Source organism: Musca domestica, unplaced genomic scaffold, assembly GCF_030504385.1.
Source record: "Musca domestica strain aabys unplaced genomic scaffold, Musca_domestica.polishedcontigs.V.1.1 60, whole genome shotgun sequence".
Classification (NCBI taxonomy): domain Eukaryota; kingdom Metazoa; phylum Arthropoda; class Insecta; order Diptera; family Muscidae; genus Musca; species Musca domestica.
Genome location: NW_026712364.1, coordinates 1,954,943 through 1,964,684, shown reverse-complemented (window position 1 = coordinate 1,964,684; position 9,742 = coordinate 1,954,943). Strand labels below are relative to the sequence as shown.

Sequence of the window (9,742 nt, the reverse complement as noted above, 5' to 3'; positions counted from 1 at the left end):
TTTCGACCCACTTCTTACACTTGTTAATCCTACGGTCCGTTGTTCTTTTATAACGAAGCCAGCCGATGACTTAGCCATTCAAAAAATCGTTTTATTTAACAGCACCTTAGCGCCTTTAGGTGGGGTGAGAATAAATAAAACGCTTTTTGACTGGCGTAAAGGTGGGAATACATAAAGAGCTTTTTTGGCTGGCTTAAGTCATCGGGTGGCTTCAAACAAAGGAGTTTTAGGTTAAGGAAATGAACAAAGGAGCCTAGGGCCTAAATCGAACTAAGTCAACCTAAAGCTCCTTTGTTCATCTACGAAGAAGCCAGCCGATGACTAAAGCCAGCCAAATATGCGCTTTATGTATTTCCACCCTCATGTATTCCCAGCTTTAGTCATTGGCTGGCTTCTTCGTAGAGGATCGAAGGAGTTTTAGGTTAACTTAGTTCGATTTTGGCCCTAGACTCCTTTGTCCTTTTACGAAGCAGCCAGCCGATGTTTTAAGCCAGTCAAAAAAGCTCTTTCTGTGCTTCCACCGTAAGGCAGACAAATAAAGGTGAGAATACATAAATGGCTTTTCGACTGGCATAAAACATCGGCTGGCTTCTTCGGAAAAAGAACAAGAACACGAACATAAAACGCGTTTTTGACTGGAATAAGTCATCGGCCTTTTATGCACTATTACCTTTAATGTATTCTCACCACCCACCAGTAAAATATTCTTTGTATCTGCACCTTTATTGAAACCTAAGCACAGCAAATCAATCGTATATAATTTCATGGACGTTTTTACAGAATATTAGAGAATCCTGCAAATTTTCAACTCAGCACAAGTGTTGAATTTTTTTTTTTCCAAACTACCCATAAAATTTGATGTCTTTAAAACCTTGCGCTGATGTTCTAATATGGATCCATTTTTATTCTGTTTGTAATGTGTGAATTTCGAGATATTTCATAGTGTAGTTTCAATTTATTCTCATTAAAATATTCCACTGCTTTGAAATTGCAATAAATCCGCATTTCGTGCCATCCAAAAAATAACATCTTAAAGAATCTACACAGTTCTACCATTTTTGTTTTTCGTTCTTCGTCATCAGAATTTGACATGGTGGGTAACTGTTCATATGTAAAGGACATGTTATTAAAAATTTATATAAAATTATGGATAATCATAGGATAATGACCGTTGACACTGTGACTGAAATAAATTTTATTTTGATTTCAGTTCGTGAGTCGTCGTTCGCTAGTCATGGATTTCATACAAATTACGGTTATAATTTGGCTTATTGTTCCTGCAATATTTGCAAATGATTTGAATATTGGTAAAATAAAAAACAAAAATTTGGAAAGAAAAAAGAAATCAAAATTAAATGTTGTGATGTTTTGTAGCATTTTGGATTGATCCGGTACAGAAAGATATCTATGGAGATATTGCGGCAACTTTAAAGGAAATTGAGGGATTACATCTGGAGACGAAAATAGTTGATACAGTAATGGTTATTGAACCTGGCGACGATGACGACGACGAGGTGGATTCAATGGAGACAAGTGAAAGAAACATGAGAACTTGTAAGTTTAAAAAGAGTTAATTTTTTTATATAAATTCATAAAAATTCAAGAGAATCTAAGGCTGGAAATACATAAAGCGCATATTTGGCTGGCTTAAGTCATCGGCTGGCTTCTTCGTAAATGAACAAAGGAGTTTTAGGTTGACCCAGTTCGATTTTGGCCCTAGGCTCCTTTGTTCATTTCCGAAGAAGCCAACCGATGACTTAAGCCAGCCAAATAAGCGCTTTATGTATTCCCAGCTTAAGGCTGGAAATACATAAAGCGCATATTTGGCTGGCTTAAGTCATCGACTGGCTTCTTCGTAGATGAACAAAGGAGTTTTAGGTTGACCTAGTTCGATTTTGGCCCTAGACTCCTTTGTTCATTTCCGAAGAAGCCAGCCGATGACTTAAGCCAGCCAAATAAGCGCTTTATGTATTCCCAGCTTAAGGGAATAAACCTTCAAAAAGCAAAGCATTATGTAATGACTAAAGTTTTGCTCTTTTTGACATTTGCCGTTACTGGTATGGATACCTAGTGGAGAGCAAAAGTCGATTTCTCGTCTTTTACTTTTCGGCAAATGAAAGTACGTTTACACTACCTAAATCAAGTGGATTTCAACTGTCAATTTTATTTGGTATATGTCAAATGAAATCGCCCTCAAATAGAGTGGATTTGTTATGAAATCGATGTTTTACTTTTGATGGCATTAATGAAGAAAGGTGACAGTACATAAAACGCTTTTTTGACTGGCTCAAGTTATTGGCTGACTTCTTCTTAGAGGAACAAAGGATCTTTAAGATGAGAATACATAAAAAGCTTTTTTGACTGGCTTAAGTCGTCGACTGGCTTCTTCGGAATAGAACAAAGGAGCGTAGGGCCAAAATCGATCTAAACCAACCTGAAACTCTTTGTTCCTCTACGAAGAACCTAGCCGATGACTTTAGTCAGCCAAAAAAGCGTTTTATATATTCTCACCTTTAGGTTGACTTAGTTCGATTTTGGATCTACGCTCCTTTGTTCTTTTCCGAAGCAGCCAGCCGATGACTTAAGGTGGGAACACATAAGTGTGGAAATACATAAAGCACATATTTGGCTAGCTTAATTCATCGGCTGGCTTCTTCGTAGAGGAAAAAAGAAGTTTTAGGTTGACTCAGTTCGATTTTGGTCCTAGGATCCTTTGTTCATCTCCGAAGAAGGTAGCCGATGACTTAAGCCAGTCTAATAAGCGCTTTATGTATTCCAACCTTAAAACGTTTTTTTTCTTCAGTGGCTTAAGTTTCGTAAAAGAACAAAGGAGCGTTGGGCCAAAATCGAACTAAGTCAACCTAAAACTTTTAGGTTCCTCTACGAAGAAGACAATGACTTAAGCAGGTCAAAAAAGTATTTTATGTAGTTTCACCTTTAGGAATGATGCATCTTATGGTATGTCTACATTAGAGCTAGAATAGATTTGACATATATGCTATGGAATTGGCAATTTAAATTCACTGGGTTTGCTAAAACCGGTAAACTGTAAACGTACTAATAATGCAAGCAGATGGTCCTTACCCGATTTCTCATAGTAGGAAAACCTCATCTATTATTCACCAACATTTTTCTTTCATCTCTTTCATATAGTCTGTGATATACTTTCCGTATCGGGCATATCGATTATATTGGACTTCACCTATCTACCATGGCATCAGGGCTTGGATTATGTTCAAGCTCATGGTATACCCTACATGAAAGTCGATCGTATTCTCAGACCATTTATGCAGATGTTTAGTGCGTTTCTACAACAAAAGGATGCAACCGAAGTGGTGATGTTGCTACAAAATGAACGCGACAAACGGGAGGCTATAGAGGAAATGATTCGCGGTTTACCATTTCGAACGCTCATCTTGAATGCTGGCGATGGCAATCGAACTGATTTTGTTACAATCCTAAGGGATTTACGACCAAGTCCAGGGTACTATGGCATTTTTGCCAAAGGATCGAATATGAATTCGATATTTGATAAGGTATTTTTATTTTTTGGTGGGGATATACTAGAATGGGGAAGATAAGTAATTTATTCTGTTTTCAGATTCTTAAAGGAAATGTGTTTGCCCGTCCAGCCGAATGGCATTTCATATTTTTGGACACAAGAGATCGGGTCTTTAAATACAAAAAGCAGGCAGAAAATGGCAATAAATTTTCTGTGAATCCAAAGGCAGTTTGTAAGTCGTTGCAAATGAAGGATGCCTATTGTCAGAGTGGATTTACGGTGAGTGTGATGTGGAATTACAAATCTGTCGTTTTTTGAAAGATATCTGACTATACGCCAAGAGTTAAGGTGAGAGTACATAAAAAGCTTTTTTTGACTGGCTTAAGTCATCGGGTGGCTTCTTCGTAGAGAAACAAAGGAGTTTTAGGTTGACTTAGTTCGTTTTTTGCCCTAAGCTCCTTTGTTCTTTTTCAATGAAGCCAGACGATGACTTCGGTCAGTCACAAAAGCGTTTTATGTATTCTGCTGCGACAAATGTGACTCAAGGGACGATAGGACAATGACCATTGCCAAAAGGTAATTGCTATTGACCAAAGAACAATAAGGGTGGAAATACATAAAGCGCATATTTGGCTGGTTTAAGTCATCGGCTGGCTTCTTCGTAGATGAACAAAGGAGTTTTAGGTTAACCTAGTTCGATTTTGGCCCTAGGCTTCTTTGTTCATTTCCGAAGAAGCCAGCCGATAACTTAAGCAAGTCAGATAAGCGCTTTATGTATTCCCACCTTAAGTCAGATAATACCGATATACACAAGTCAATTGCTAATGACCTCTGAAAAAGTGACTATTGCCCATGGTTTCCATTATAAATATATAAAATAATTTTAACAATTCCCCCAATTTTAAGTTCCAAAGGGCCTTGCTACTGGAAATATTTCGTGCTTTAATCGACATTAGACAAAGCAGATGGTTAGAGCCAATACTAATGGATTGCAATGTGACAACTTCAGAGACAATGGAGTATCTAAAAGATTTTGATATTTTGGATCATTTCAAACTGAACGATTTCATGACCTTCTCCCCGGTCAATCCTGAAAATACTTTTGACGACGAACGGCCGGAGATGATTCCGCCATTGTCATATTCTGTCAATGTTAGCATAAACTTTTATTCCTCCGAACATGAAGCTGTTACCGATTTAGCTGTCTGGCAAAATGGTGAAATGAAGAAAATCAATCACACTATTAGTCCGGCGAAGAGGTTTTTTCGCATAGGTACTACGGAGGTAAATATGCCCTTAGCAATGAAAAGTAAAGGCGAGAATACATAAAACGCTTTTGTTGAGTGGCTTAGGGTGGAAATACATAAAGCGCATATTTGGCCGGCTTAAGTCATCGGCTGGCTTCTTCGTAAATGAACAAAGGAGCCGAGGGCCAAAATCGAACTAAGTCAACCTCAAAGTCCTTTGTTCATCTACGAAGAAGCCAGCCGACGACTTAAGCCAGCCAAATAAGCGCTTTAGGTATTCCCAGCTTTAAATCATCGTCTGGCTTCTTCGGGAAAGAACAAAGGAGCATAGGGCCAAAATCGATCTAAGCCAACCTAAAACTCTTTTGTTTCTCTTCGAAGAAGCCAGCTGATGACTTAAGCCAGTCAAAAAGCGTTTTATGTATTTTCACCTTTAGGGAATTCTGTTAATATTTTCATCTTTTAAGGCCATTCCATGGAGTTATTATCGAAAAAATCCCAATACCGGTGAGCTGCTCTTGGACGCAAATGGTCAACCCATGTGGGAGGGATTTTGCATTGACATGATTGAATCCTTGGCCGAAAAAATGAATTTCGATTATGAAATTGTAACACCGAAAAAGGGCAAATTTGGACGACGTGATCCCGTAACCCATGAATGGGATGGTCTAGTGGGGGACTTGGTTAGTGGTGAAACAGATTTTGTTGTGGCTGCATTGAAAATGTATTCGGAACGTGAGGAATATATTGATTTTTTGGCTCCATACTTTGAACAGACAGGCATAACGATTGTTATGCGCAAACCCGTAAAACAGACATCCCTCTTCAAATTTATGACCGTCTTACGTCTGGAGGTGTGGATGAGCATTGTGGGCGCCTTGGTGTCAACGGCTGTGGCAATTTGGCTCTTGGATACCTATTCACCATATAGTGCCAAAAATAATAAGAAAGCCTATCCGTATCCTTGTCGGTAAGATCATATTTTTTATTTAAGAGAATTCGGTGTGGTAATATTTATTATCCCATTCTCTAGAGATTTCACCTTACGCGAAAGTTTTTGGTTCGCTCTAACCTCATTTACACCACAGGGTGGTGGTGAGGCTCCCAAAGCAATATCTGCCCGCATTCTGGTGGCGGCCTATTGGTTGTTCGTGGTACTAATGTTGGCCACCTTCACCGCAAACTTGGCAGCATTTCTAACCGTGGAAAGAATGCAGACACCGGTCCAATCACTGGAACAATTGGCGAGGCAATCTCGCATCAACTACACGGTGGTCGAAGGTTCCGATACCCATCACTATTTCATCAATATGGACTTTGCTGAGAAAACTTTATATAGAATGTGGAAGGAATTGGCATTGAATGCTTCGAGGGATTTTCATAAATTTCGGTAGGTTTTTGTGGTGCGAATCACGGTAAAATTTAAAGGTGAGAATACATAAAATGCTTTTTTGAGTGGCTTGAGTCATTGGTGTGCTTCTTCGTAAAAGGACAAAGGAGCGTTGGACCGAAGTTGAACTAAGTCAACCTAAAATTCCTTTGCTCTTTTACGAAGAAGTCGTCGCCCGGTATAAACAAATGAAAAACATATGTCAGAAGAAGAAAAAGTCGTCGGCTGTTGGTAAAAGAACAAAGGAGTTTTATGTTGACTTACTTCAATGTCGGACCGATATGTATACTTGTTCGCCCTACGCTTCTTTGTTATTTTACGAAGAAGCCATTAAGGTGAGAATACATAAAACGCTTTTTTGACTGGTTTAAGTCAACGGCTGGCTTTTTCAGAAAAGAACAAAGGAGCGTAGGGCCAAAATCGAACTAAATCAACTTAAAACTCCTTTATTCCTCTACGAAGAATCCAGCCGATGACTTAAGACCGCCAAAAAGGACCTTTAGGCTGTAAATACATAAAGCGCATATTTGGCTGACTTTAGTCATTGGCTGGCTTCTTCGTAGATGAACAAAGGAGTTTTAGGTTGACCTAGTTCGATTTTGGCCCTAGTCTCCTTTGTTCATTTCGAAGAAGCCAGCCGATGACTTAAGCCAGCCAAATAAGCGCTTTATGTATTCTCAGCTTTATGTTTGTATATTCAGGCTTTTTTACTGGTTTTAAGGTGGGAATACATAAAGCGCTTATTTGGCTGGCTCAATCACCTGCGGGATTCTATTTATTTTAAAATGTAATTGCAAATGTTTGCAAAGTTTTCAGTTTCGGTTTCGTAGTTACCGTAGTAAAATCTTTTACATTCTTGAAGTTCTGGAACAGACCAATATATACTCTGTTCCAGAACCTGCAAGGATATACAATTTTTTCGATATCATAAAGGAAAAATCGGTTATAGTAGTAAATTGTTTTACACTCGGTCCCTTCCAGAACTCCAAGTATGGCTCTATTCAAAAATATAAGTTTCTTGCAGGTTCTGGAACAGAACAGTAGAGAATCTATTAAGTGTGACAATCTAACAATTTTTCTACACTGCAGTGTTTGGGATTATCCGATTAAGGAGCAATATGGACGCATTCTTCTGGCCATTAACAGCTCAATGCCTGTCGCCGATGCTGAGGAGGGGTTTCGCAAGGTAAACGAACGTGAAGGTGCCGACTATGCATTCATACATGACTCTTCGGAAATAAAATATGAAATTACCATGAATTGTAATTTAACTGAAGTCGGGGAAGTTTTCGCCGAACAACCCTACGCTGTGGCCGTGCAACAGGGATCACATTTGGCGGTAAATTATAAAATATTCTTAGTGAAATGAATTGTTTACTATTTTTCCTCTTCAACAGGATCCCATAAGTTTCGCCATTCTGGAGTTGCAGAAGGATCGGTATTTTGAAGAGCTAAAAGCTAAATATTGGAATCGTTCCCGTTCCAACTGTCCCCTGTCCGAAGAAGAACAAGGTATAACGTTGGAAAGTTTGGGCGGGGTTTTCATAGCTACCCTTTGTGGTTTGGGTCTAGCCATGATTTCATTGGTCTTTGAGGTCTTATGGAATAAACGTAAACAGAAAAAGATAGCCGGTGATATTGTTCAAGTCAAACCAGTCGATGTGAAAGATCCACCAGTAGAAGTTTGGCATAGTGAAGCAAAATTAACGCCACCGCCATCATTTGAAACGGCCACATTTCGTGGTCGTAAAATTCCCTCTGGCATAACTTTGGGTTCTGAGTTTAAGCCCGGCCGGGTGGGTTTGAATCGTCGACTGTTAAGTCGCAGACCAGATGAAGATACGCCACCAAAGGATGAATTGCCAGCCTATATGGAATAATTTTCGTGTTGGATTTGAATTGAAATAAATAACATCACAATGTAGAAGAGTAGTATCCAGTGTTGTTGTATTCTGCACATTTTTGTCTGTTAATAAATTTTTGGTGTTGTTGTTTCATAAACATATAGCGCATTTTTACTACTGAAGATAACCCGTTGGGTGAACTAGATTTAGAAGGATATAAATAAATATGCCAAAAATGATGTTGAAAAATAAAGGTGGGAATACATAAAGCGCTTATCTGGCTGGCTTCTTCGGAAATGAACAAAGAAGCCTAGGGCCAAAATCGAACTAAGTCAACCTAAAACTCCTTTGTTCATCTACGAAGAAGCCAGCCAAATATGCGTTTTATGTATTTCCACCCTTCATGTATTGACTTAGTTAGATATTTGCCCTAGACTCTTTTGTTCATTTCCGAAGAAGTCAGCCGATGACTTAAGCCAGCCAGATAAGCGCTTTATGTATTCCCACCTTAAGTCTTTATTCACTCTGCCGACAGTCTGCCAGAAAAATAACTGCTAGTTTTTGCTCTGTTCCAGAACCTGCAGGAATCTACTTGTATTGCATTTTTTCCGATATCATAAAAGAAAAATCGGTTATTGTAGTCAAAACTTTTAAATTCTTGCCGTTCTGGAACAGACCTTTTGCAATGTTTTCGATATCATAAAGCAAAAACCATTATCGTAGTACAAACTTTTACATTCTTGAAGTTCTGGAACAGGCCAATTTATTCCTTCAGTTCAGGAACATATTAATTCTGAAACGGAGTATATAGTATATTGCAGGTCTGGAAACAACTTATTAATAACGAATGGAATATGAAAACGTTGATTGTTCTTCGTAATTCTGGGAGTGATTTAGACTTGCCGGGATTTTTATAATTCTCTTTTGAACCTGCCTCGAGCATCTATAAATGGTTTGTTCCAGAACCTGCAAAAACATTTGTATGAAATAATCATCAATCATATGTTTATATGGAACATATAATAAAACATTTAAATACAATTTTCTTTGTTTTTTTCAATTTCATTTTTTTTTTTAAAAACTTTCCTATAGATTTTAAAAATTCACCATTTATAAATTAAAGTTAAATATGCCTTGATTTATGCATTGCAAAATAATGGAAGCAAGCTAATATTTCACGTCGATCTTAAAAATGTTATCGAAGTTATCGATTAGTCGACAAGTCGTTTATCAACCTAAGTATCCCTAATTGGAACGTTGTTCGTTTTATGAGTTAAAGAGAGAGTCCGTGGAGTTCGTTTCGTTCCGTGCGTGTACAAAAAGGGGAGATATCAAATTAAAAGGATACGTTTTCCTTTTCCCCAAGAACATAAAACAAACATTAGAATTTTAACGCTCAACGAGACAAGAGGACGACGCGCATAGCGTAACAATAACGCTGTTTCTTTCATTTGAAAACAATCTATGGAAGAAGGCAGCAAAAGTATTTTGCTGCTCGTGCAACAACAACAACAGCTACAATAATAATAACAACAGCGGCGACGACGTTGGCTATAACATCAACAGTTCAGGTTTAATAAAACAAAATACCAATTGATGAACGCAATAATTCCACAACAACAGCAAATCTATTTGTTAAAATAATAATTAAAACATCTGTGTATGCAAATGTTCAAATGCTCTATTCCCGTGCGTGCGTGTGTAATTGTGTGTTGATGAAAGCTGTGTCTGTTGTCTGCAAAAGCTAAGAAAAGTAATT

At 38.1% G+C, this 9,742-nt stretch overlaps 2 protein-coding genes across 4 annotated transcripts in view; both read left to right on the top strand.

Moving 5' to 3' along the window:
• Positions 1-1,168: 1,168 nt before the first annotated feature.
• LOC101891230 (glutamate receptor ionotropic, kainate 1) lies at positions 1,169-8,142 on the top strand. The gene is made up of 9 exons (XM_020036844.2): positions 1,169-1,307; positions 1,375-1,554; positions 3,154-3,536; positions 3,602-3,781; positions 4,409-4,786; positions 5,217-5,719; positions 5,783-6,139; positions 7,229-7,478; positions 7,537-8,142. Exons 1-9 carry the CDS (start codon positions 1,235-1,237, stop codon positions 8,017-8,019), a joined length of 2,787 nt encoding a protein of 928 aa, XP_019892403.2. The 5' UTR covers positions 1,169-1,234; the 3' UTR covers positions 8,020-8,142.
• Positions 8,143-9,261: 1,119 nt separating this feature from the next.
• LOC101896721 (protein vav) overlaps positions 9,262-9,742 on the top strand; it is a 147,371-nt gene continuing 146,890 nt past the window's right edge. For 2 of the 3 annotated variants that reach the window (XM_059129403.1, XM_059129402.1), the window contains exon 1: positions 9,262-9,736. The gene's annotated coding sequence lies outside the window, so the exon portion shown is untranslated. The remainder of the gene's footprint in view (positions 9,737-9,742) is intronic. The other variant, XM_059129404.1, reaches the window with a different exon arrangement.